The sequence below is a fragment of the Canis lupus genome, assembly GCF_048164855.1.
Source record: "Canis lupus baileyi chromosome 25 unlocalized genomic scaffold, mCanLup2.hap1 SUPER_25_unloc_1, whole genome shotgun sequence".
Lineage (NCBI taxonomy): Eukaryota > Metazoa > Chordata > Mammalia > Carnivora > Canidae > Canis > Canis lupus.
The window spans coordinates 173,823-200,209 of NW_027326441.1; the positions used below are offsets into that span (position 1 = coordinate 173,823).

General features: G+C 46.5%; 2 protein-coding genes, 1 long non-coding RNA gene and 1 other non-coding gene across 5 annotated transcripts; 1 reads left to right on the plus strand and 3 right to left on the minus strand.

The window, feature by feature from the left end:
• Window positions 1-305: 305 nt before the first annotated feature.
• Window positions 306-12,987, minus strand: LOC140629594 (28S rRNA (cytosine(4447)-C(5))-methyltransferase-like). The gene is made up of 16 exons (XM_072819082.1): window positions 12,864-12,987; window positions 12,466-12,575; window positions 9,231-9,276; window positions 8,995-9,083; window positions 8,577-8,824; window positions 6,793-6,848; window positions 6,523-6,677; window positions 6,219-6,418; window positions 5,980-6,069; window positions 5,089-5,176; window positions 4,872-5,012; window positions 4,163-4,302; window positions 3,940-4,029; window positions 3,653-3,775; window positions 3,302-3,530; window positions 306-1,083 (listed from the first exon to the last, which is right to left on the minus strand). The coding sequence occupies exons 2-16, from the start codon at window positions 12,569-12,571 to the stop codon at window positions 428-430; spliced, it is 2,457 nt and encodes an 818-aa protein (XP_072675183.1). The 5' UTR covers window positions 12,572-12,575; window positions 12,864-12,987; the 3' UTR covers window positions 306-427.
• On the plus strand, window positions 2,039-4,556 carry LOC140629600 (uncharacterized). The gene is made up of 2 exons (XR_012027437.1): window positions 2,039-3,665; window positions 4,094-4,556. It is a non-coding gene; the product is annotated as an uncharacterized lncRNA (long non-coding RNA).
• An 836-nt stretch (window positions 12,988-13,823) lies between the features above and the next one.
• LOC140629596 (chromodomain-helicase-DNA-binding protein 4-like) lies at window positions 13,824-25,261 on the minus strand. Of its 2 annotated transcripts, none has more exons than XM_072819087.1 (15): window positions 22,768-25,261; window positions 22,597-22,683; window positions 22,418-22,506; window positions 22,181-22,314; window positions 21,717-21,861; window positions 21,438-21,603; window positions 21,060-21,157; window positions 20,821-20,950; window positions 20,359-20,430; window positions 19,918-20,055; window positions 19,550-19,658; window positions 19,306-19,438; window positions 15,651-15,846; window positions 14,622-14,785; window positions 13,824-14,446 (listed from the first exon to the last, which is right to left on the minus strand). In XM_072819087.1, exons 4-15 carry the CDS (start codon window positions 22,264-22,266, stop codon window positions 14,429-14,431), a joined length of 1,455 nt encoding a protein of 484 aa, XP_072675188.1. In that variant the 5' UTR covers window positions 22,267-22,314; window positions 22,418-22,506; window positions 22,597-22,683; window positions 22,768-25,261; the 3' UTR covers window positions 13,824-14,428. The 2 variants fall into 2 exon arrangements, with proteins under 2 accessions (XP_072675188.1, XP_072675187.1); XM_072819086.1 differs by having other exon boundaries at window positions 15,648-15,846.
• Window positions 21,244-21,383, minus strand: LOC140629607 (small Cajal body-specific RNA 11). Its single transcript, XR_012027439.1, has one exon.
• Window positions 25,262-26,387: the final 1,126 nt, after the last annotated feature.

The window sequence follows — 26,387 nt, forward strand, 5'->3', positions numbered from 1 at the left end:
GCGGACCCCAGTCCATGCCTGCAAGCCAGGGTGGCACAGAGGAAGAAAATCCAGGTCCCTTGCTACTCCATGGGTTCTGGCAGGATGCCCATCCCCTCTACACCCCCATTGCCCTCCTCTCCCCAGAATCCAAACTGACTCCAGACCCTGAGCCCCTGAGGAGACAGGGAGCCCAAGAGCCTGAAACTCATTTCTCAGTAGACTACATTATTTTCTCTCTTCAGAGGGGCCCTGCCCCACCCTCCCGCCACTACTCTTCAAGCAACAAAGCCAGTACCCAGTCCCCTCAAAAAACACACAGTGGCCAGAGATTATAAAATGTGTATTAGATTTCATACGCAGTGGGGACACCAGCCTCACAGAGGTTAAGAGTTCCAACCCTGTGCCAACAGCAGTAAGCCACCCCAGTCTAGTACCAGCCATTCATCTAAGACAACACTGGATGGCTGCTGCCTCTGGACTGAGATTTTCTCCTCTTTGCTGGTGGGGGCTGGCTGGAATCAAGGGGGGACATGGCGGGAGTCTCAGGTCCCTTGGGGGTGCCATTCTGTTTCCGGAAGGCAGCTCTCTTGGAAGGCTGTGCTGGCAACTGCTGCTTTACTTTCTTGGTCCCTCTGGTGCTTCTAAGGGGCTGAACCCAGTCCTCAGGCTTGAGTGTGTCCTGGGTCTTGGAAAGGGATAGCACAGGCACTTCTGTGTCCGTGCCCTTAGGAGGGCCATTCGGCTTCCGGAAGGCAACCTTCTTGGAGGATAGCAGCGTAGCTGATTGTTGCTTTAGTTTCTTAGTCACCTTTGGTCCCCTGATCTCTTGAGTTGGCTGACTGCTGTCCTGGAGCTTGGAAGAAGCTTGGGACTTTGTGTCACAAGATACAGTGGACAATCCTGAGTCTGTCCCTTTGGAGATGCCATTCTGCTTCTGGAAAGAGGCCTTTTTGGGATGTTGCCGTTTCTGCAACTGCTGCTTTGTTTTCATAGCCACTCTGGCCTTCTTGGCAGGCTGGCTGCTGCCCTCAGGTTTGGGGGTCACCTGGCCCTTCACCTCAGGCAAGTCTAGGCTTGTAGGGGTGGAAGCTGCAGAATTTCCTAGGTTAAAATGAAACATGTGGTTTAAGAAAATGGGCCTCACCACTGGTTCCTGATCATTACTAGAGGAAGTTAGTACCAGTATCAAGATAAAGAAACTGCCTACTAATGGCCAAGTATGCCACATAGTGGCGTAAGAGTACACTATCTTGGGATCCCTGGGTGGCTCAGCGGTTTAGAGACTGCCTTCGGCCCAGGGCCTGATCCTGGAGACCTGGGATCGAGTCCCATGTCAGGCTCTCTGCATGGAGCCTGCTTCTCCCTCTGCCTGTGTCTCTGCCTCTCTGTGTCTCTCATGAATGAATAAATAACATCTTAAAAAAAAAAAAAGTACACTATCTAGATCCATATTACTTAATATTACCTGGCCTTTATTCAAGTCACATCTGAATCTTGTATTAGAGAAAGGGATCAAAAAAAATAAATAAAAAGGAAGAGATTATCCATCCTTGGGCAAAAAGGTTTTCAGAGGAAGCTGTCAGGAAGCTTCAGGACAGGTCACATGACACTCTTGAGGAGGAGGTGAATGAATAAACTGAGGCACTGGGCTTTTTCTTTCTTTTTTTTTTTTTTTTAATTTTTTATTTATTTATTTATTTTTTTATTCATGATAGGCACACAGTGAGAGAGAGAGAGGCAGAGACACAGGCAGAGGGAGAAGCAGGCTCCATGCACCGGGAGCCTGATGTGGGATTCGATCCCGGATCTCCAGGATCGCGCCCTGGGCCAAAGGCAGGCGCCAAACCGCTGCGCCACCCAGGGATCCCGGCTTTTTCTTTTTCAATCAAAGACCAGTCTGAGGGTGTTTTTTGTTTATGTAGATTTTGATGAGATGCAAGAAAATAAGTCATACACTGCAACTAGAAACAGGCTAGTAAGGCACAAATGAGAAATGACATTAAACACTTTTTTTTTTTTTTAAGATTTTATTTATTCATTCATGAGAGACAGAGAAAGGCAGACACAGGCAGAGGGAGAAGCAGGCTCCATGCAGGGAGCCCGATGCAGGACTCGATCCTGGGATTCTAGGATCACACCCTGAGCCAAAGGCAGATGCTCAACTGCTGAGCCACCCAGGAGTCCCTAAACACGTACTTTTAAAGTTACAGCAAGGGCAGCCCCAGTGGCTCAGCGGTTTATTGCCACCTTCGGCCCAGGGCGTGATCCTGGAGACCCGGGATCGAGTCCCACGTCAGGCTCCCTGCACAGAGCCTGCTTCTCCCTCTGCCTGTGCCTGTGCCTCTCTCTCTGTGTGTCTTTCATGATTAAATAAATAAAATTAAAACAAAAATAAAAATAAAGTTACAGCAAATTTTGCTAGTTCTTACGGTTTCCCTTAACGTTCAGATGTGACTTTTGTGAGGACCATTATTTATAAAGAAAAAAAAAATTGCAGTCATGCGACTCAATCTCAGGATCAAGAATTCAATTCATGTTGGGCATAGAGATTACATAAATAAGTAAACTTGAAAAAGAAATCAACTCAGTCACAGTTTGTATTCAGAGAACTCACCTCTCCCTCTTCCAACTAAACCTAAGTTTAGGGACGCCTGGGTGGCTCATCGGTTGAGTTTTTGTCTGCGTTTGGCTCAGGGCATGATCCCGGAGTTCCGGGATTGAGTCCCACATTGGGCTCCCTGCATGGAGCCTGCTTCTCCCTCTGCCTATGTCTCTGCCTCTCTTTCTGTGTCTCTCATGAATAAATAAAATCTTAAAAAAAAAAAAAAAAAAAAAGACTAAACCTAGGCTTATATCCCAGCTGGCAGAACTCTGAAGCCTGTTCCAGAAAACCCCACCCTTCTCCGAGATCTAGGCCAGACTCAAGATGGTTGAGAAAAAGATCTGCAATTAGTGTGATGGGCTCAAAGAACCTCTAATAGTCCAGAGGAGTCTTGTGCCAACCTGGTGCTGACAATGCTGGACCTCTGCTGAGGTCTATTACCAGGAAGGCAACCCTTGGCCAAGAAGGAAAAGAAACCACAACTGCACTGGGAATGCATTTAGTGCCCAAAGACTGCAGCCACTTGGCAGGATCAAGGAAAAGGTTCCCAGTTGCACGAATTCTTTAACATATACTCAAATGGGGTCCAGGCTCTGGAACGATTCTGACTGGAATGAAAGAGGCAGAAATCCCTCCCTTCCCTGCAGTCATATACCTCCTAAAAGGTAGAAAGAGCAAAGGTGGTGAAGAAGGGCAGAAAGGGCAGAGTATGCTTACCTGTCTGGGACTGGGGGATAGAATTAGAGAATTTCTTGAACTTGGCAATAAAGAAACCATCCATATTGTGGGTATGAGGGTAGAAGCGGCGGGTAGAACGCAGGGTAGGGTGGAAGCGCCTTTCTCGAAAGCGAGTGAAACCCTCCTGGCCAAAGTCTAAACCTGTGGGCACCAACCGCACGTTCCTCTTTTTCAGGGCATAGTCTACCACCCACTCATTCTCTTCCACCTGGATACATCAAGGAGACAAGGAAGAGAGAAGGAAAAGTAGAGCTGGAGCTGAAGGGAGCTCTAAGGGGCCAACAGCCTCCTGGCCCTGTTCCCTGAGCTCCACCACAACAGAGGCCTCACCATGATGGAACAGGTACAGTATACAAGGTAGCCTCCTGTCTTGGAGGTAGCATTGACGGAGTCAATAGCACTCAGGAGCAACTCCTTCTGAAGGTGAGCACAGCGCAAGATGTCCTTCTCATCCTATTCCAAAGAGAGACCGATAGAAGGGTGTCAAAATGTCACAAGCCAGCCTCAGGAAAAGAGGTGAGCCTCCACCTCCCATCCCAGCTTGCAAGGACTAGGCCAAGACTTCTCAGCCAGCCCCCACACTCACTCTTAGCCCCACCCCACCCCCAACACCTCACCTTGTTAGTCTTCACGGCTGGGTCTTTGGAGATGACCCCAGTACCACTACAAGGAGCATCCAAAAGTACTCGGTCAAAGCCCCCCACCACCTGGGGAAAAAGGCTAGGTTAATTAGGTGTTTTTGGTGGTCCTTATCACACCATTATTTTCCAGGGGCAAGTTTCAATACTGAAGTCAAGAAGGGGACAGGCAAACTAGAAGACACACAGAGGGGAGCCACACCTTGGGGAACTGGCGCCCATCGTAGTGGCTGATGATGGTGTTGGTGACTCCCAACCGGTGCAGATTACCCACGACACTCTTGAGCCGCTCAGCATTGGCATCGTTGGCAAGAATCACACCTGTGTTCTTCATCAGCTGGGCTGAAGGGAGAGAGGCATGGTGCTCACCAGCCAGCCACCCTCCAGCCCCAAAATGTGAAGTGGTGAATTCCCACCACTTCAAGGCAACTTTACTGTGAATAGGCCTCCTCCCCATGGTCTACAGGACAGATCTAGACCTGCACCCTCTGATGAGTAAGACTGCCAGTGTGGTTTTTTTCAGTTACCAAGCATCTTTTTGGTCCTCCAGACTAACTTACTTAAATGATAATAGCTTAATAAAATGACTATAACTAGCTATATGCTGAACACTTTGCTAAGGACTTCTAAAACATAACTTAACCCCGACAATTCAAGTATAATATAACTGCCAAGCCAAGCACAGTTGCCCCATTTCACATAGTAAGACAAGACCAGAGGCTTGTCCGTGGTCATATGGGTACTTAGTGGCACAAGGGGCTGGAACCCAGGCCAAATCCAGAGTCTGTACTCTTCACTTTTCTGCTAGTTGCTTGTGCACTGTTTTCTTGAGCACCAGAGAGTCAACGACCTCATTTACTTAGAAAAGCAGAGAGCCAGATGGCTCCTACCCTGGCCTGCCTTTCTCATACCTATGTAGCTAGTCTTTCCTCCAGGGGCACAACACATGTCCAAGATCCGTTCGTGTTCTTGGGGTGCCAAGGCCATGACCGGCAACATACTGGAGGCTCCCTGAAGCATATAGTACCCAGCCAGGTACTCGGGGGTAGCACCTGTGGAGGAGGACCAGTCAGTGACATGCTGGGACAAGGGCAGGGGCAAAGGGGCTATCGGGCAGGGGATACTTACCAATGGGCACAGAAGAATCATATACCACTAGTCCAGTCTTTGACCACTTGCCCAGAGGATCCAGGTTAACTCCACGGTTAATTAGTGCCTGAAAATAAGAAAGATAAAGATTTTATAACCTCGTAGGCTACCATATCCAGAAAACAGGTGGAAATATAAAAATATGGTTCTACTGAGTTACAACACAATCATAGACTCTTTGCAGCCTCTCCTATATCACCCATGACGTCCTTTCCCTTAGCCTTAGGCTCTAACTCAAGGCCTGAACTCTATCTGAATGGAGCAGACTGCCAGCTCCTGTCCTTTGGTTTCCTGGAACTGAACTCTGATGTTCCAGTAGGCTCAGTCCCCCTTACCACTATAAAATATAACATCACCGGCTATAGCACATTAAAGATAAGGATCAGGTAGGTTACATTCACACCAGGAAGACTACACACAGGGTCCTGCCAGTGACCACAGGACACCAGTATTAACATACAGCCCCTGAACCCTCTAAAACGGTGAGTTTAAAATACTGTTTGTGCATGTGTGGGGGCAAGAATCTGTTTCACCAGCCCCTCAATGATCTAAAAAGCAGGTAACTCCCATTTTGTTCTGAGGCAGCAGAACTTTAATCCTGATGCAGCATCTCAACCCTGTCACAGGGAGCACAAGCTGAAGGGACAAGTTCTCACTTCAGAGTTCCCGGGCCCCAAGCCAGTCAGATAAATCCAGTATGACACTAGGCCTACCTGAGTTTGCCTTTGGATCATGCCTGACCAAGAAATGCTTAGGTACTAACAGCCCACTCCTCAACCCCCATCTAAGTCAGATAGGGGAGTCTCTGCAGTTAAAAGTCAACAACCCCCTGAGATACAGAAAACAAAAATCTCAAAATCCATCCCTTACCTGAGCGAGGTCTCGACGTCGGGTTTTCAAGGTATTGGTCCTGAGGGTGATGGGCCGAGGCACCTCATTAGCTTCTAAGAACTCCACCAGCTGGGAAAGCAAAATGGCAGGGAGCAAGTCAGGCTGGCCAAGGAGCTTAGCTGGAAGAGGAAAGAGGAAGGAGGCTGCCCTCCTCACACAAGGTAAGATTGAGAGGTTGAGAAAAGAAAAGAAGGGGCATTAGATTAGCACTTCAGTACCTCAGACAGAGGAAAAAGGTCCATAAGCTTGCCAAGTAGGAAGTCTCCATAGGAGTAATAAGTAGCCAGATCCTTCTGAAGCCGGTGCAGATACTCAGAACGAGACCGACCTTCCTCCCGCTGAGTCCCAAAATCACGCAGCACTCCCACTATATCCTGGATGCGCTTGTGAATCCGTTGCAAGTCTGGAGCCTGGGCATGTGGATGTGTTAAGGAACTGTAACTGTTTCATGATGTCCAGAGCCTGGAAATTTCCTCTCACAAGCACCTTTCCCCTACCCCTCACCCAGCACTGGAAGGATATCCTGCTCCATCTCCCCAGGAAGGGGCAGCACAAAGGACTCCTCCTCATCCACATTGATCTGTAGGCCCCCCTCTGTCTCATCATCCTTTTGGGGGCATGACTGAAGGGACCCTTTCTCCTCTTCCTCCTCAGTCTCCTCCTCACTCCACTGGCCCCTAGAAACAGGTTCAGAAACAAGGATTCACAGAATAAAACAGACACCAGCTCCTCCCTCAATTCTTTCACCCCAGCTGTTGCCTGGTCTCCATCTTAAGAGTTTCTAAAACTTACCCAGCCACAGCCTCCTGAACCTTTTGCTTCTGAGCAGCCCTCTCAATGGGCAGCAGCTGAAAAAAGAGACAAGGGGCTAGTAATGCAAAGCCTACCCTCCTACCCTCCCAGGTAGTATTTTATCTCTGTATTTTATCATTTCCTAAACGCAAAAGTACACTCTCAGAAGCATGGAACCTAAAGAAGTGAAATGTGAGATTGGTACAGTATTTTTTTTAAAGATTTATTTATTTATTTATGATAGACACAGAGAGAGAAAAAGAGAGAGAGAGAGGCAGAGACACAGGAGGAGGAAGAAGCAGACCCCATGCCAGGAGCCCGACGCGGGACTCGATCCTGGCGCAGGACTCAATCCCAGGACTCCAGAATCGCGCCCTGGGCCAAAGGCAGGCACCAAACCGCTGAACCACCCAGGGATCCCCAGATTGGTACAATATTGACCATTGTTGCAACTAAGTAATGGATCAAGGGGTTTCACCAAAACCGTTCAACTTTTGTGTGTAGTTCCCTTCTCCTTAAAAAGTTCAGAACCTGGGGCATGCCTGTGTGGCTCAGTTGGTTGAGCAGCTGACTCCTGATTTCAGCTCAGGTCAATGATCTCAGGGTAGTTAAGACTGAGAGCCCCACTCAGGAGTCTGATTCTCTCCCTCAGCCTCTCTCCCTGCTCCCACACATGCATGTGCTCTGTCTCTCAAATGAATAAATTTTTTTAAAAGCTTTTATTTATTCATTTGAGAGAAAGAAAAAACACATGCACATAAGCAGGGGGGAGGAAGAAGCAGACTCCCCATTGAGCAGGGAGCCTGACGAGGGACTCGATTCCAAGATCCCAGGATCGTGACCTGAGCCAAAGGCAAAACTTAGCTGACTGAGCCACCCAGTGCATCTTCAAATTTGTTTCCTGCCCTTTCTCAGTCACAGATCACCAGCACTTTCATAGACATAATAGCCAAATGTTAACTTATTAGTTAGTTATAAGCTTCTTTATACACTTTATAACTTAGTGTATAAAGAAATTAAAATTTACTTAAGCATATTGGGTATTTTGGCAGCTTCCAGAGTTTGGAGCATTATAGTCCACAGGGTGCCTGCAAATCTCCTGATAGTAACTCTGTAGAGAAAAGGCAGTCTAGGAAAAAGGTGCAAATGTGAACTTTGTTTTCATCAAAAAAAAAAAAAAAAAAAAAAAAAACCACCACCACCACCAACCACCTTGTATCACCTGAGTTTTCCTAACATATTCATATACTAACTGTATAATAATACATAAAGAACCCCTCCCTTTTTAAAAGTAATCCCTATACCCAACATGGGGCTTAAACTTACACTCCCAAGACCAAGAGTCCCATGCTCTACTGACTGGCCAGCCAGGCAATCCTACATAAATAACTTCTTACACCCCAGTCAATAAATCTGTCCATACTCTGGATCCTCCTCTGAAACAGAATTACTAGGTCAAAAGGAAGAAACTCTCCAAGGTTCTCAGACACCAAATGCTTCACTAAAAAACTATGTACGCTCTCTATTCCCCTCAGTGGGGCACTCAAGTATCCACTTGACCAGGTCCTCACCAGCACTGAGGAGTCTCATATTTCAAAATGATCAATCCTACAGCTTTTCTACACTTTTGTGTGCATTGAGCAAACACAGATGACAGGAAAACAATGATGGAATGCTAAAACCCCTTTTCTCTACTCAGCTCATCCTTGTCACTGAGTCTCAAGGACCCGGAAAGACTAAAAGGCAAGGATCCCTTCCTCAAAACCCACAGAACTAAAGCTCACCTCTTCATCTTCATCCTCGCCCTCTGAGTCGGAGTCGGCGCCGTAGTCATCTATCATATCAGCATCACTGTCCTCAGAGCCCCAGAGGTCCTCCTGGTTCAGCACACCATCCTCTTCAGAGTCTTCCTCCTCCACCTCTTCCTCCTCACTGCTATGGGTCAGTGCTGGACGCTTCTTGCCTTGAGTACCGTGATGCAAGGGCTGGGCTCCCTTCTTGCCAGGTGTCTGGACAGCTCCTCCAGAGATTCCTAAGGGTTTGAGGAATTCTGGACTGACGGCAGCCACACGCTGATGGAACCTACACTTTCTATTCCTAAAGATGTCCTGTTTCTTTCTCTCCAGAAATGCCCAGCAAGGCCTTCCCTACCCAGAACCCAGCGGACTCGTCATAGAGCACACAGCTCCTATACTCACTGACCTTTGGGTAGTTTTCCAGGCAATGGTTTGGCCCCAGGGAACTTATGCATCGCAAGGGATTCAGCAGAACCCAATCTCCTCTTGGCTGCCCTGAAAAGAAGTGAGGAAATGGAACATACCTCTGGGCTCTGCCACTGAAATGGGACAGTCCCCAAACAGCCCTTTCCACATGTGATCATGGGACTAAAGATAAGCAGTACCAATTTAATCCAGATAAACCTGCACAACCACACTCACCTCTTCCGAGCACGACTAGATAGCCTCTTAGAATTTTCATCACCAGCTGTATTTAAAAAAAAAAAAGAGAGAAGCAGAACAATAGGTTACAGGGAAAATGAAAAAGAACATTAGAAGAGAGGGGTGCCTGGGTGGCTCAGTGGTTAAGCGTCTGCCTTCGACTCAGCATGATTCCGGAATGCCAGGATGGAGTCCCACATCAGGCTCCCCGCACATAGCCTGCTTCTCCTCTGCCTGTGTTTCTGCCTCTCTCTGTGTCTCTCGTGAATAAATAAACATATCTTTAAAAAAAAATTAGAAGTGAAAATAAATGTAGAGAAAGAATACACTAATTAGGGGCATCTGGATGGCTCAGTCTGCTGAGCTTCTGCCTGTGGCTCAGATCATGATCTCAGATCTCAGGGTCCTGGAATTGAGCCCTGAGTTGGGCTCCCGGCTCAGCAAGGAGTCTGCTTCTCCCTCTTCCTCTGCTATTACCCCTGCTTGTGCTCTCTCACTCTGTCAAATAAATAAATAAAATCTTACAAAAAAAAAAAATACACTAATGAAAGGGAGTAGATTCTAATTCGTTCCACAGAGCTTTACAAGGAGCTGGATGAGAGATGTAAAAGAGATGATCTGTATGTGGTTGTTCATCAATCAAATCCAAACTGGGCCTCCCTCCAGACTTTTTTTTTTTTTTTAAATAAATTTTTATTTATTTATGATAGTCACACAGAGAGAGAGAGAGAGAGAGAGAGGCAGAGACACAGGCAGAGGGAGAAGCAGGCTCCATGCAGGGAGCCCGACGTGGGAGTCGATCCAGGGTCTCCAGGATCACGCCCTGGGCCAAAGGCGGGCGCCAAACCGCTGCGCCACCCGGGGATCCCTCCCTCCAGACTTCTGATTTCAGTAAATAGTATTACCATCATTCTGGTAACAAGAGAGATTCAAAATTAATCTTTTCTCTCTGGCCTTGGACCTGGTTTGCTGCAACATGGCTAAACCCCCCAAGAAGGTCTGAATTGGGGATGGGATGATAAATATGGAGTAGCCTGTGGTGCTTGGACCTATACCACCACTTCTGCTGTGGCAGTCAATTCTGCCATCAGAAGACTGAAGGAACTGAGGGACCAGCAGAAGCTCCACCATCTGAAACACTGCTGGTCTATAACAAATGGATTTATGTGACAAACAAAACTGTCTTCTCTTCTGTTTTTTTTTTTTTTCTTTTTTAGGATTTTATTTATTTACTCAGAGACAGAGAGAGAGAGAGAGGCAGAGACACAGGCAGAGGGAGAAGCTGGCTCCACGCAGGGAGCCCGATGCGGGACTCGATCCCGGGACTCCGGGACCATACCCGGGACCGAAGGCAGACGCTAAACTGCTGAGCCACCCAGGGATCCCCTCTTCTGCTTTCTTTTATTCTCAATTTAATCAGTGACCAGCCACAGATTTTACCTTAGTAACTAGTTTTCCATACATTCTCCAAAAAAATAAAAGGCTTAAATGCCAGCCCTGTCATTTGCAAATGCCCAAGCTACTTAACATTCATTTCCTTCAGGATGTCTCTTTCACAAAGCACTAAGAGAATGAGGTGACATAACATGTCCAACAGATTCAGTATAGTGCCTAACACTTTTGAAAGATTTTAGAGGGAGAGAGTGTGCATGAGCAGGGGGAGGGGAAGAGAGAAAGAGAATCCTCAAGCAGACTCCCCGCTGAGCAAGGAGCCTGATGCAGGGCTTGATCCCACAACCCGGAGATCATGACCTGAGTGGACATCAAGAGTCTGATGTTGGGATCCCTGGGTGGCGCAGCGGTTTGGCGCCTGCCTTTGGCCCAGGGCGCGATCCTGGAGACCCGGGATCGAATCCCACATCAGGCTCCTGGTGCATGGAGCCTGCTTCTCCCTCTGCCTATGTCTCTGCCTCTCTTTCTCTCTCTCTCTGTGACTATCATAAATAAATAAAAATTAAAAAAAAAAAAAAAAAAAAAGAGTCTGATGTTTAGGGCAGCCCGGGTGGCTCAGTGGTTTAGCGCCGCCCCGTCCAGGGCCTGATCCTGGAGTCCCTGGATCGCGTCCCACATGGAGCTCCCGGCATGGAGCCTGCTTCTCCCTCTGCCTGTGTCTCTGCCTCTCTCTCTGTGTGTCTCTCATGAATAAATAAATAAAAAATCTTAAAAAAAAAAAAAAAAAAAAAAGAGAGTCTGATGTTTAACCGACTGAGCCACCCGGGTGTCAGTGCTAGCACTTTCTAGTATCTCAAAAACCTGCATCTTTTATCTAATGCCCAACACAAACTACCTGTCCACTCTTCTGTCATCCCCAGCCTTCCATGCCATAGATTATTCACCATATGGGAATCAGATCTGTGCCTTCCCATGCTCACCTCCTCCACAAAGCAGTTGATGTGACTGGTCTGTTCCCTTCCCAAGTTCCACTTACTAAAACGTCAACCATTTTCCAAAACCCAGATTAAAATCTTTTTAAACTCGAAATGCGTAGGTCCTCTAATAACCTTACTCAGTATTAACCTAGTATTAACCTGTACCTCTTGTTGCATGGGTACTTGGGTCCCTGCTGCATCTTCCCTAATTTCTAAGTGCTGATGACAATAAGTGTTTCATTCACACTTGTTTTTATTTTTTTGAGAGAGAGCGAGCGAGGGTGGGGTGGGGTGGGGTGGGTAAGGGGAGAGTGAACTTTAAGCAGACTCCCCACTGGGCGGGGAGCCTGCTGTGAGGCTCCATCTCACCACCCTGAGATCATGACCTGAGCCAAAATCAAGAGTGGAACGCTTAACCGACCAAGCCACCAGGTGCCTCCATTCATACTGGCTTTCTAAAAACTCATACAACAAACTCTGGTTTCTCTTCAAATGTATAAAGCTAGTAACTTGGGATCCCTGGGTGGCGCAGTGGTTTAGCGCCTGCCTTTGGCCCAGGGCGCGATCCTGGAGACCCGGGATCGAATCCCATGTCGGGCTCCCGGTGCATGGAGCCTGCTTCTCCCTCTGCCTATGTCTCTGCCTCTCTCTCTCTCTCTCTCTCTCTGTGTGTGTGTGTGTGTGACTATCATAAATAAATAAAAATTAAAAAAAAAAAAAAAAAAGCTAGTAACTCATTCAAAGAAAATTCCCCTTGAACAGAAAATAAGTACAGAGACGAGAAACGGAGGAGAATGTGATTCAGATGAAAGAACGGTGCAAAACCTAGAGGCCTGGGAGGAGAGGGGGCGGGCCCTGAGCCTTACCTGCAGGCAAGAATCTAGCGAGTTCGGTCTCAGCGCCCTTCTGTTTCCGAGCCTTCCGGCCCGGTCCGCGCTTCTCCTTCTTCGTGGGGTCCAACTTGCGCCCCATAGTTCTGGAGAAAAGAAAAATGGGAGAGGATAGAGTCGCGTGTGTTGGAAAGGGAAACGGAGACGGCAGACTCGGCGTATCAGAGCGGGACAGGGCACCCTGGAGCCTCGACTCCGCACCTCTCCCTCAACCGACCCTCACGGCAAGGCCAGACCTCCACCCCCCGCCCGGCCCGGCCCGGCCCTTGGGTCCCACGCCGTTTGTACGGCGTCCCGCTCGCAACGCCCCAGTCTGGATCAGTGCAGTCACCCTTCCCCGACTTCTTGCACACCCGCGCGAAGGCCGGGCTCACCTGAAACACGCTCCAGGCCCCAGAGGTCCGGGGAAGCGGCGCGACACTCCACGTGCACCCCGAGGTCACGGTTCCGGCACCGCGCGCGGAGGAAGCGCTTCACGCAGGCGCACGGAGGCGCGCTGACCCCGCGGCCCGCCTCTTCCGGCCGCTTCCAGTCCGCCGCAGACCCGGAACGGACTGCCGCCCTGGGAACGCGCGCTGGGCTGGCGGCGGCGCCGCGGGAGGAGATTCGGGGGCGGACCGCTCCAGTCCCTCTCCGAGGCCGAGAAAGCGAGGACCGAACCGTCTTCGACTTCCCGCCCTTCCCGCAGTGTTGGCTTCTGGATTCACCGCAGATTTCAGCGGGAAGAACTGGTACCTCCGAGCCGCCCCACCTCTCGAACCAGGACGCGGCGGCGGCCCTCGTGGCTCGCTCCACCCTCCATCTGGTCTCGGGAGCACGGAATCCCATGCCACTCCCCTCCTTCCAGCCCCTTTGACCAGGAAAGCCACCTCTTCGGCCCCCCAGACCCCTGCTCAGCCCGTCGAGGAAGGTCTCTGCCTGGCTTCACACCGCCAGAGGCTGAAGGCGGCCTCTTGGGTCCTCGTTTCTCACAAGTTAACAATACCCTCGGCCTTCTTTCCAATATAAGCGCTAAGGCGGTGCGCTTAGCAGCTGTTACAAAGTTTTCCAAGCACTTTACTAGTTTTATCTCCCCACCTCTATGGGAAGAGATCTTTATTTTAGGAGACATCTACAGCCCAGTAAGTTAACTTTCTCAGCTCACAAAGCTATGGAACAGCAGCACAGGGTATGTATGAACCCAGTTCTAGTTTTGTAGCTCATTTTCCAGGTGGTGGTCGGTCATCCTGGGTCCCGAGCACCTAAGGCACAACAAGCACACGGAACATGGCTCTTCTGTAGGATACCCGACACACTCACCCACCTTCACCTACACCCACACTGAACCAGAGCACTAAAATACAAGGAAATTTTTATTTTCAATTTTCATCAAGAAATTTGCTGTGGTTTTTATGCTTTTGGTTCTTTTCCTTTTTTTTTTTTTTTTTTTTTCCACTTTATTTCATTCTAGCTGCTCAGTGGCTGGAGCCGCTGGGTTCCTGGTATTAAAAAGATGCCAACAGAGGTAGCTGTGTCTCGCCCAGGGGCCCGGCCCACTCTGAATACCCCAAAAAAGGAGAAAAAACACAAAATAAACCAACAAAATAAAACCAAAAGGAGGAAGAAATTCAGATCATTTTCTTCAAGCCTGGCGGGAACCCACAACAGTTTGTGTGTAACAGGCGTTACAGTGGGGAGAAGCCAGGGCCCAGAAGAAGGCCAGCCCGCCAGCTCCCTGCAGATGGCGCCGGCGCTACTGCTGCATGTCTCTCCAGCAGGAAGGGCACCACTGCCCCTCACTCCCCCCTTCCCCAGTGCACTGGGGGCTGTTCCTTTACAACACGGAAGATGGGGCAGAAGGAAGGAGAGGGTCTCTCAGGCCCCCCGGGGAGAAGCTGGGCAAGGGAAAGTGAGGAAGGTCACTGCTCAGCGGTGGAGGTGGTATCATAGATCCGGATCTTCACTGCTGCTGGGCTACCTATAGGAAAAAAGCCAAAGGGGTCAGAATTCCAAACCACAGGATCTACCCAATCCCAAGGGAACTCCCTGGTAAGAGCCCCACCTGCCCAGTATATGAAACTCGGGACCGAGAGCAAAGTTACAAGTTCCAGTATGGCTCTGCTGAAACAGGTGGCCAGAAGACAGGGGTCTACCTGCTGTGGAGTAGGTTCAGGTGCTCGGTTTGCCAGGCGGCTGAGAATGTTACGCTCTGACATCTGTAGCCTCACAGCAACTGGGGGAATCCGGGCAATAGTGGCTGGGAGTCGAGTCACATCAGCTTTCATGTCACTCAGCAGTTCTTCTAGCTGTTTCAGAACTGCACAAGGAAATACAGAAGGTGAGCTGTGGTCGTCAAGACTGAGAACCTTCTTACCCGGCCCCTCATTACTTCTCAGTGACCAAGCGAGTGATGTGCTGGAATGCTGGAGTACTATGCTCCAATACTGGAGTACTGTTTCTCTTGAGTCACCTGACCAGCCTCCACCACACTCAAATTCTTATTTCTCAGATTCCAGTTCCAACTGTCCATGATGCTATGTATCTTTACATTCTTCAACCCTCACTAACCTTGCTCCCTTACTGCTCTATTTTCTCCACTCCTTGAGAGATTTCTATGGTTTCCTTTTCTCACCATCTTTCCTCTCCACCTTTTGGAGCTCTCTTCCTTCCTGTTTATATCAGCCTTCTTTCCCTCATTTCGCCCTCCACCCCTCTTCATGTTTTAATTTTTTTTCCCCAAAGATTTTATTTATTCATGAGAGAAACAGACATAGGCAGAAAGAGAAGCAGGCTCCCTCTGGGGAGCCTGATGCAGGACTTGATCCCAGGATCACGACCTGAGCCCAAGGCAGACGCTCAACCACTGAACCACCCAGGTGCCCTGAATTTGACAGGATCTTAAATCACCAGAAGTTACCTCTACAGTAAGCCAGTAACACCCTATTATTCTGCTTTGCTTTCTACCTCGAAGAACTTGAATATATTAAGAGCCAAAGAACTAGTGTCCTGGATTGCCCCTAAGATACTAGCTTTCCAAGGAAGAAGGCAAAGATCCCCAGCACATCCTAAGCACCCAGACAGAGGGGCTCTAAAAACGGTTTGGAAACCAGGAGTAACTATGTGTGAGGGAGAGGTAGCAGAAGGAAGCTGAGTCAGCAGGAGGCAGGGGAGCCACTGGCTACCTTTGTGCAGGACCGCATTGGCTGGCTTGTTTCCTGCCATTGACTCCTTGGACAAGTGCTGGTGACTCTCCGCCAAACACTCCACCTCAGCAAAGCGCGTGTTTAGGGCCATGGAAGGGTGGGAGGGGTCTTCTGACATGTTCAGGTAAGCTGCCCGACGCAGCTGTTCCTCAATCACCAGGGCTTGTTCTAAGAGCTGGAGGATAAAGAGCAGAGGGGAGTTGCACTGACGCTCACTTTGCTTATTTCTGATGGGCCTTTCCCAATCTATAAAGAAACTTACAGATGGCTCCCCCACACCCAAGCCCTTCAACACTGTGTTTTTTTATCCCCATTTGGAAATCCATGTTTTTAAAATTCTTTGCCCTTCATGAATTCAGTTATACAAAAATGTTAAAATATCTAGAAAATAGAGCAGATAAAAAACTAAGATCATAGTAATTGCACCTCCTACAGATACTTGTTAAACATGTTGAGGTTCCTTGCATCTGTATTTTTTATGTAACTGAGATCACTCTGTACACCTGTTTCACTCAAAGTTCCATAGTAAAAACCTTCCTTTATTATAACTGCCCTTGATAAAACATGATTTTTTAATGATTGCATGATAGTCTGTCCTATGGATATACCTACCACATCATGTTGTTTAAGTGGTTTTATGTTTTAAGAGTATTTGTGTTTTTTTTTTTGTCTCCGTATCTTACTCCCATTCCTTTCTTTCCCAACAAGCAGTGCTTCTAATATACTTACCACATGGCTTTGTGCAGGTATTCCTGAAAACTGAGTATTGTTTCATGTGTGCATTTCTAATTTACAGAATGTTGTTGTTCTATACACATAAAAACCTTTTATTCCTTTCCCCACTTTAGTTCTTTTTAAAATGTTCAATTTATGTTGTTCTATCATATATATTTCATTCCTTCTAACTGTTGCTTAAAATGCTCCATGTGAATCCACGTTTTACCTATCTACACTCCCAGTCGATGTCCCAGGCAAGCATCTAGGTTATCTCCAGGCCCCACCACCAAAAATCATACTGCAATGAACACTTACACGTGTCACCTGATGGAGCTATGTAAAAGGTTCTTTGCAATATATTCCAAGAGACAGAATGTTGATTCAGAAGTTATAAGACTTAATTTGCTCAAGTATCCATCCACTGGTTCTTAAAGACAATAAAGCCATTAGGGGTCAGGAAATAGGACAGTATGAGAATAATGGGCTATTGTTTCTTCTACAAGATGTGTTCCAATGAGCAGAGTAATTTATCCCCAGACTGACCAAGCACCTACTTTCAATCTACATGCCCTGTTTCCTTCACCAACTGCCTCCTGTCCCAAACTATGACCCTTCCCCAGGATCATCAGCCCTTGGCTTGCTGTTCTTTTAAAGCACTCCCTTAAGTGATTTCTCCGCTCCCAGTTCAGCCAGCCCCTCCGTACAAAGGATCTGATGCTTTTCGAACCTGCATTTCAAGCACTGAGTGTTCTGATCTCACTCATGTATGATCATTCTTTGATCCCACGTTTGGGGCGGGGGGATGGGTAGTGGGAGGATATTAGCACTTTTCTAAAACTGAACTTACTCTTTTCTACACACTGCTCCGTCTCCTCACTTCCCTGATCTGCCAATGATAATTTTTCTCAGCGACTCAGGCTCAAATTTTAGTTTTTAATCTCAAATCCATTAAGTCAAGAGTCAGCAAACTATGGCCTACGGGCCAAATCTGGCCTACTGTCTGTTTTTGTATGGCCCAAGAGTGGTTTTTTACATTTTTAAATGACTGGAAAAATAGTTTGTGGCACTTTATGAAAAAAACATGAAGTTCAAATTTTCATGTCAGTAAATAAAGTTTTATTGGAACACATTCCCACTTGTTTATAACCTGTGGCTGCTTGCACACTATGACACAGTATTTGCAACATGTGTATCCCTCAGAGCCTAAAATAGTTATCATCAGGCCCTTTAAGAGAAAAGGCTTACTGACTGCAATAAATCAGTAAATCCTATCAATTATTTGGTATCTGATTTCCTTTATTTCATCCTTTTCTTTTCTTTTTTTAAACATTTTATTTATTTATTCATGAGAGACACACAGAGAGGCAGAGACATAAGCAGAGAAGAAGCAGGCTCCATGCAGGAAGCCTGATGTGGGACTCAATCCCGGGACTCCGGATCACACCCTGAGCCAGACAGATGTTCAACTGCTCAGCCACCCAGGCATCCCGCCCTTTTCATTTTCTACAAAAAGCATCACAGCCCAGCCTTACACCTCCTGACTATATGACAGTTCTATCATCTTATGAATGTTCTATTTCCATTTCCCTTAGTTGTATTACAACTCTTCACAAACCTTCAATGGCTGCCCAACTCTTATCAGGTGCCAAAAACCCACCTACTAACCTCTACTTCTTACCTTGCTCTCTAATCTACCTCCCACCATCACCCAACACAAGTGTTTTCTACAGCCCAACTGGGTTGTTTCCAAACTCTGTAGGCTCTGCTGCCTCTAGGCCTTTGCCCTACTTCATCCTGTTGATTCAAACAGCCTTCTGCTTCTATCCAGCTATTTCTATGACATTAATCAAAATTTAATTCCAATGCCGCCTTCTCCATGAAGCCATTCAAGGAGCTCTCTCTGGATTCCCCAAAATTCCCCCTGGAGAACTTTCATACGGATCTCTCCCAATACATAGAGTGGCATTCATTTGCTCACACATTTGCCTCTACCTTAAACTAAAAGCTCCTTGAAAACAGGCACCGTGCCTCATTTGTCTTTGTATCCTTGTGCTACTCACTGCTTGGCACATGATATCTAACGGTTAGTGTACATTTCTAACTCCCCCAGTGATACTCAGCTTAAAACCCACGACTTATCCACTGGTACCCCATTTTGACAAGTCTACACACTAGTTGCCCTCAACATATATTTGCTGAATTCCAGACTGAGACTCCTCTCAGTCCTGGGCTTACTAACCCTAGTGATTCTGAGAATGAAGCTCTACCTTCACATCGACTCTTTGCATCCACCCCACACACCCCTTATCCAAACAGGGTCTCTCAAACCTAGGAAAAAAAAGTACCACTAGCCCACTGACAGCCTTCCCTCTTCAGAGATCCAATTCAGTCCTACCTCTCCATCTTTCCTAACACTCTAACCTATTCTGTTCCCCTGATATATCCATGTCATTTATTAGTTTACATTTCTTTTATTTATTTGTTTTTTTTAAGTAGGCTCCATGCCCAACATGGGGCTGAAACTCACAACACTGAGATCAAGAGTCCTATGCTCTATTGACTGAGCCAGGCAGGTGCCCCTTCTTCTGTGTCATTTATTAGGCACAGTCATCTTAGGCCCTTAAAGAGCTAATCTTCAAGTCTGTCCTGTTGTGTTTTTTTAATTTTTAATTTACTTATTTTAAGGAATCACTACACCCAACATGGGGCTGAAACTCACAACCCTAAGATCAAGATCACGTGTTCTCCAGACTGAGCCAGCCAGGTGCTCCTATGTCTTTAGTTCTAATATTTAAGATACTTGGGAGCAATACAAAGAGTTAAGTAACAGGAGGGTGAAGAGACACCCTCCTCTACAGTCCCTTCTGCATTTCAAAGGCTGTCACTTCAATACTATATTCCTCCCTATCCTGCTCACCTTGAACCTTCGGGCTAGAAACTTATTCTTGATCTCTAAGAAATTGCCACGATTCATTTCACCCTTGAAAGGTTCATTGAGGATGGCATAGCGTGGGTCATTCTGGATGTCCTGCCACCGGGCATAGCCATGGCTATTGGAAAATTGCTCAGGAAAAACAAAACAAGGAAAGCAGAAACTTCAAACAGTAGGACCTTCAGAACCCTTTACCAAGAACCTCAGCCCAGACTCCAGCAAAGGATACTTTATGATGCCAGCCAGCAGCCAGTAGTCGTGCCGCCGATGCCAAATCTCGTAAGTCTTCTTAGTGACTGTGGCTGCCCGCTCCTCATTCTGCCAAAGGGAGTGCAACTCTGAATAGGAATTTGGGGAAGGTGGAGAAGAACAAGAGAGGCAAATATCTGTAAGAATTCAAAAAGCTATTTATTCCTGGCCCACAGATGCCATCTTAGGAGTAGGCCTCTGGCTTTCTAACATAGAGTCAGAGGAATGTGCAATCAACTTGGCAGTCCCTTATCTGGTAGAGGTAAAATCTTTGTATCCTGGCCTCTGACAAGAACCCTACTTTCACTTCAGATCCTTCTAACCCCAGTTGGTCCCTCAATGTCATACCAGTAAAACCACCATCTGCAATATTGAACATGAAACGTTGTTTGATATTTTTTTTCTGCTTCTCATCATTCAGGTCCTTGGGGGTCTCTCCATTCTGAAGCATCACCTCTTTTTTCTCTTCTTCTTCTTTTTTCTCTTCTACAGGATATGCAGAAAAAAAATGTCAGCTCCAGACAAAAGCATAGCACCTTGGTCCTTACCCACAGCACTATATGCTCTAAGCATGCAGCCACCTTCACCCTTTCTCCACACAGGTATTTCTCAAACCCAGAAAAATGTCACTGGCCCGTGACAATCATATGTAGGGACAGTTGGGAGTCTTTTAGCTTGGGATTAAATAGTTATATGGGTGTGAGAAGCCAGGGGGTGTACCAGAGATAAAGTCCTTGCATCTAGTTTTAGAGTCCTTTTTAGTCACGATCAGCTTCTCCAAACACTCACCTTTGTCCTCTACCACAATGGGGGTCAGATCTACTGCTGACTTCTCTTCTACCTTCTCCACGTCAGCAACACCTGGGGGGAACAGATGGGATTTGAGAGTATATAAAGAACGTTCTGGGGTGCCTGGCTGGCTGTCGTTAGAGCATGCAACTCTTGATCTCGGGGTTGTGAGTTCGAGCCCCATGGTGGGTACAGGTTACTTAAAAATAAAATCTTTATAAGAAAATAAAAATAAAGAAGATTCTCCTCTGTCCCACACCAGTTAAGACTGGGGGACAGTCTTAACCCCAAATCTCAATGACTAACATCATAAAAAATGTCTTAAGGGATTAAAAACCCTCAATATAAAATCAAGGGTAGGGGATTCTCCAGGGTGTCACTTCCTCCTGACCTTTCCTTAGCCCAGCTAGAAGTACCTAAGTTTCACAGGGATCTGGATGTAATACTTGGAAATGTGGATACCTTTGGGCTCTGTCTCCATTGGTTCCTCTGTTCTCTCCTTCACCTCCGCCTTTTCTACTTTCTCCTCAACCTCAGGAGGTTCAACAAGGACTTTTTCATCCTCTGAGGCAGGGGCAGGGGGTTGTGTACACTTCAAAGGAAAAAGTACATAAGTTGAGGCAGACAGGCCAGCAACTGAAAAGATGAATGGGCTTCTTCATTTATCTTCCGTATGGCATCCGGTCACCCCCATCTCTTACCTCAACAGTGGCCTCCGGAGCTGTAGATTTAACCTCCTTTTCTCCTTCTACACTCTCTTCTTCTTTGAGGCTATTCTCCTCTATTTTTATCCCATCCTCTGCAGACCAATAGAAGGCAATTAATTAGGAAGAAAGTTCTAGATCAGAGAGAAGGTCATGCCTTCTCAGTTGGTCTTATCTTAAAATTGTCCTCTCGTGCCTTTAAGAGCCAGCCCTATTCTTAGGACGGCTCTCCTAAACTGAGAGGGAGATTGCTGTGTGTCCTGCCAGACTCCTCTGTCAGAGCTCAACACAAGGGAGCAGAAGAAACACTGGCAAGGACCAAAAAAAAAAAAAAGAAGAAGAACAGAAAAGGATAGACAGTACAGACAGACTTACCAGCAGGTGGAGCAGGTGCAGGGGTATTGGGTTGTGTGTCCCCCGGAGTGGAGGGTGTAGGAGTCTTTGGAGAAGGTGACCCTGGCTGGGACATTTTCTTATTTTCTTCTACTTCAGCAAGCTCAGGCATGCTCCAACGCCCATTGACATGTTCAAACTCCTGAACCTGTAGCAATGGGACAGGAAGGTGAAGACCAATTCCAGCTCTAGGCTCCTCTCCCGTTTGTCCTCTAGTTTCCCGTAGAAACTCTGAACAATGCAGAGAGGCTTAGGGCTCACCTTCTTTCGAATCAAGGACATGACACCAATCCTGGTAAGGACATGCTGGCGAGACAAGCCTTCTCGGGGGACACCATCAGCAAAGGTCTCAGCCCCATCTGCTCCTGGCTCACATAAATGTCGCATGAAAAGAGATACGTAAGCCCTGTAGCAAAGAAGTGAGAAAATGAGTTCAACAGCAATCAGGCCAACTCCTAGAGGAGATCTTTCCACCAAACAACTCTGGCTCCATCTTAAGATAAAGCTGCCATCACACTGAAGGCCAGTTCTCCAGAACCCACACCATGCCCCAGGTTCTCCTCTAGGGAAACTAGGAACACAAGGAACCCTATTATTAGTGGTTACACCCACCAACTTCAACAGAGGAACCTGCCTGTTTCCGTGTGCAGCCTTGACTAGTACCATGGACCACCAGAGATCAGAAGTTTTTGCTCTACCATCAGTCATTCCAGCTCTCCACTTACTTGAACTCTTTCTCTGATTTGCCTCGCAGATCTCTCACAAGCCACTGGGTGGTAAAAGCATCCTGAGGTGGCATCCCATACCGCATAATTGCATTAAGAAAGGCTTTTCGCTGGCGAGCATTAAAGCCAAGTACCTAGAGGAAGGAGGAGCCTAAGTGAGAGGGAGTAGGCCTTACTCCATCGATGACCAAGTATCTAGCACTCACCCACCCCACCTTAGAACCAAATGGCACTTACTTCGATATTTCCACCAACACGAGCCAACAGAGGAGGCAATGGCTTATCTTTATCATTCCGCAGGCCCTTACGGCTGGGCCTGCGGGGAGCTGCAAGAAGAAAAGGATGTGTGAGTGATGCTGGTAGGGGTGTGAAACAAAGCAATATTTAAAAAGTCAGCAGAAAGGCATAGCTCTCACCTTCTGAACGTTCATCAAAGTCTTCATCACCTTCCTCTGAGGCCACTGAATAATCGGACTGGTTGTCGGACTGGTCGTCCTGCCAATCTGGAGGGAGAGAGGGCAGATGAGCGGGGCCCACTGCTCTAGTGGAACGGCCCATGGGTGGGGGGCGGGGCCGGCCACACACACCTCGGTCCTCCTGGGAGCCATCATTGTAGTTGACCTGTTTACGGATTCTTTTTCCTTTGCCCAAATTTCGGGCTAGATCTTCTTGCTGCTGCTCATAATGGTGCCGCAGCAATTTCTCCCAGTAGTCAGGATCCACACTTTCTTCCTGTTTTATGATTTCTCGTTCTACCTCCTCTTCCTCCTGGGACAGAGGGAGGGCCAGGACTCAGGGGTGCTGAAGTCAGCACCACCAGCTACCCCTGGTCCTCACAGTTCCCATTCTGCTAGCTCCTTTTCAGGACTGGGCTCTGAAATACTTTAGTGTGCCTCTTTGGACCTAAGAACTTAAAAGGAAATTTAATCGACAGGACATCGCTCCTCATTACGTAGAGATTAGCAGTCAACATAACTAAAGAAAAACGTGAGATGATGCTGTTATCACAAGAGAAGGATGAAGAGAGTATGCTTTCTTCTAACCCCCTTTGCAGATACCTATATGGTTGGAAGGCAGCAAAATGTAGAGAAGAAAGGTTAGCAAGGCAGAATGGAAGGTCTTCTGAAATACTGTAAAAGATTTCATAAGACATAAAGTAGAAGAGTCATAAGCTCTTTTGTTCTTCGTAACTTCATTAAAGTTTGCCAACTGTGTGCAAAAAACAATCCAGCAAATTATACAAACATATCCTCTTAGGTCCCAATAATGTTTATGTTCCTCTGAAAGTCTTATTTTCTTCAGACACTTCAGGACCAGCAACTGATTCCAAATCTCTTACATTAGTACAAAACCACTACAAACAGCATACTAGCAGAAACCACCTAAATGTCCATCATTATGGAACTAACCAAATAAACTCCTGGTGATAAGAAGTGGGCAAAATGGGTAAAGAGGGTCAAGAGGTATAAACTTCCAGGTACAAACAAGTCCTGGGAATGCAACACACAGCACAGTAACTACAGTTAGTAACACTGTATTACATACTGGAAAGCTGCTGACAGTAGATGTTAAAAGTTCTCATCACAAGAAAAAAAAACAAAACATATAACCATGCATGTTAACAGATGTTAATTAGACTTATCATGGTGATCATTTTACAAAATATATAAATATAAAATCAATTTGTTGCACACCTGAAACTCACATTAATTATGTACCTCAATTTTTAAAAATAAATCATGGTACTTCCAAATAAGGATATATATTATACAGCCCAAAAAAAGGGGTGGAAGGGGGGGTGAGGGGAGAAAGCTGGCTGGCTCAGTCAATAGAATATGCAACTTTTTTTCTTTTAGATTTTTATTTATTTATCCATTAGAAGACAGAGAAGCAGAGAGACAGAAGCAGAGGGAGAAGCAGGCTTCATGCAGTGAGACTGATACAGGACTCATTCCAGGACCCCAGGATCATGACCTAGGCCAAACAAAGGCAGACACTCAACCACTGAGCCACCCAAGCGCTCTGAACATCCAATTCTTTTTTTTTTAATTTTTTTTTCTTTAAAGATTTATTTATTTATTCATTCATGATAGACATAGAGAGAGAGAGAGGCAGAGACACAGGCAGAGGGAGAAGCAGCCTCCATGCTGGGAGCCCGATGCGGGACTCGATCCCGGGTCTCCAGGATCGCGCCCTGGGCCAAAGGCAGGCGCTAAACCGCTGAGCCACTCAGGGATCCCCTGAACATGCAATTCTTGATCTCGGGGTTGGAAGTTTGAGCCCCATGGTGGGTACAGACTACTTAAAAAAATAAAACTTTGTTTTTTTTTTAAAGAGGAAGGAAGGTCTTTATGTAATAATTTGGACTAAATCTCAAAGATTCATTTATTCATTTTTAAAATATTTTATTTACTGAGAGTGCAAGCGGAAGAGGTAGAGGAAGACAGCGAGCAAGAGAAACCCAATAGGTTCCCCACTGAGCACAGAGCCCCACACTGGGCTTGATCCCAAGACCCAGAGATCATGACTAAAGGTAACATCAGTGGGGATCCCAGAAGGCCTGCCTTCTGCCCAGGGCGTGATCCTGGAGTCCCGGGATCAAGTCCCAAATCAGGCTCGCTCCACGGAGCCTGCTTCTCCCTCTGCCTGTGTCTCTGCCTCTCTCTCTCTCTCTGTCTCTCATGAATAAATAATTAAACTCTAAATAAATAAGTAAATAAATAAATAAATAAATAAATAAATAAATAAATAAATAGTGACATCAAGAGTCGGATGCTCAACCACCCAGGCACCCCTAAATCTCTAAGATTTATTAAGTGGACAAAACCAAAATACATTATGTATAACAAACTCTACTTTGTGTTTTTTTAAAAAAAGGGAAGAGTGCCTGAGTGGCTTAGTAGGTTAAGCATCCAATTCTTAATTTCGGCCCAGGTCAAGATCTCAGGATTTTTGAGATTCAGCCCCATGTTAGGCTCTGCGCTGGGCATGGAGCCTGCTTAGAATTCTCTCTCTACTTCTCCCCTGCCCCACTGTACTTATGTGCTTTCTCACTCTTAAAAAAAAAAAAAAAAAAAAAGGAAAAAGGTGTTTGTAAGCACATGCATGTGTGCATATAGATGGACAAATATGCACATAATTTGTATGCACATAAAATACCTTTAGAAAAATATACAAGAAACTGGGGCACTCGAGTGGCTCAGTCCATTAGGCATCTGCCCTCAGGTCTTGATCCTAAGGGCCTGGGATTGAGCCCTGCACTGGGCTCCCTGCTCAGTGGGAGCCTTCTCCTTTTGCCTCTGCTGCTCCCCCTGCTTGTGTTCTTTCTCTTGCTCACTCTCTCAAATAAATAAATAAATAAAATCTTAAAAAAAAAAAAAAAAAAGAATAGAAAAGAAAAACATACAAGAAACTGAAAAAAATCAGTTATCCCCAGGGAGGGAACTAGATGAGAAAGTGATTCCTTGTATCTTTTGAATGTGAATTACTATTTATTCAAAAAATATGTTTTAAAAATATTGTAAACAGCCAAAGCAGCCACTTATGAGAGAGGGCCATTTGTGTACCTGAGTAGTTGAGAGCAGAGGTCAACAGTGGGCGAACCACCCTCCCTTCCCAAACACCCAGCATGTGCTGCCCTAGTCAATCACACAGCCCCTGCCATGACCGAAACAGGGAGCACCTCACAGAAGGGCTGTCATGATTAAACACTGCTGGTCCGTAGAGCCAGGTCAGACTTTTTAGCCGCCACTACCCACAACAGAGGCTGGCGGCATCACCTCCAGAAGGGAACAAAGGTAACAGGTATATATCAGACAAGCACAGCAAGGGAGATGGTTCTGAATGGGAAAGATGAGAAAAGAAAAGATAGCAAATACTGCCAGAAATCTACGCCAATTCAAAGAACCCTGAGTTAAGTGGTCTAAAGGGGACCAGAAAAAAAAATAAAATAAAATAAAATAAATAAAGGGGACCAGAAGAGAAAGTGATTTTTTTTTCCATTTTATTACTCTATTTTTTTTGGGGGGGGGGGAATTATTAAAGAAACCACGCATTTATCAGTTTTAGGTTTTCTTGTTGTTGTTTTGTATAAGAGACCAAGTAAAGGAAGGAAGAGAAGAAGGGAAAACAATTCTATGTTTTAAAAAATACAGGGAAATGAGTGGTTAGATAAGTATCTCATCTCTTGGCCTTTTCTCCAGAGACT

Excerpts from the sequence above, each read along its gene's own strand:
- LOC140629596 (XM_072819086.1), bottom strand. The coding sequence starts at position 22,266 with ATGCGGTATGGGATGCCACCTCAGGATGCTTTTACCACCCAGTGGCTT. Across the intron at positions 20,951-21,059 it reads CTCCGGAGGCCACTGTTGAG|TGTACACAACCCCCTGCCCC; the intron begins GTAAGAGATGGG and ends TTTCCTTTGAAG. Across the intron at positions 19,439-19,549 it reads CTGCTGGCTGGCATCATAAA|CCATGGCTATGCCCGGTGGC; the intron begins GTATCCTTTGCT and ends ATTTTCCAATAG.
- LOC140629594 (XM_072819082.1), bottom strand. The coding sequence starts at position 12,571 with ATGGGGCGCAAGTTGGACCCCACGAAGAAGGAGAAGCGCGGACCGGGC. Across the intron at positions 6,678-6,792 it reads GTTCAGGAGGCTGTGGCTGG|GGGCCAGTGGAGTGAGGAGG; the intron begins GTAAGTTTTAGA and ends ACCTGTTTCTAG. Across the intron at positions 6,070-6,218 it reads ACCTTTTTCCTCTGTCTGAG|CTGGTGGAGTTCTTAGAAGC; the intron begins GTACTGAAGTGC and ends TTGCTTTCCCAG.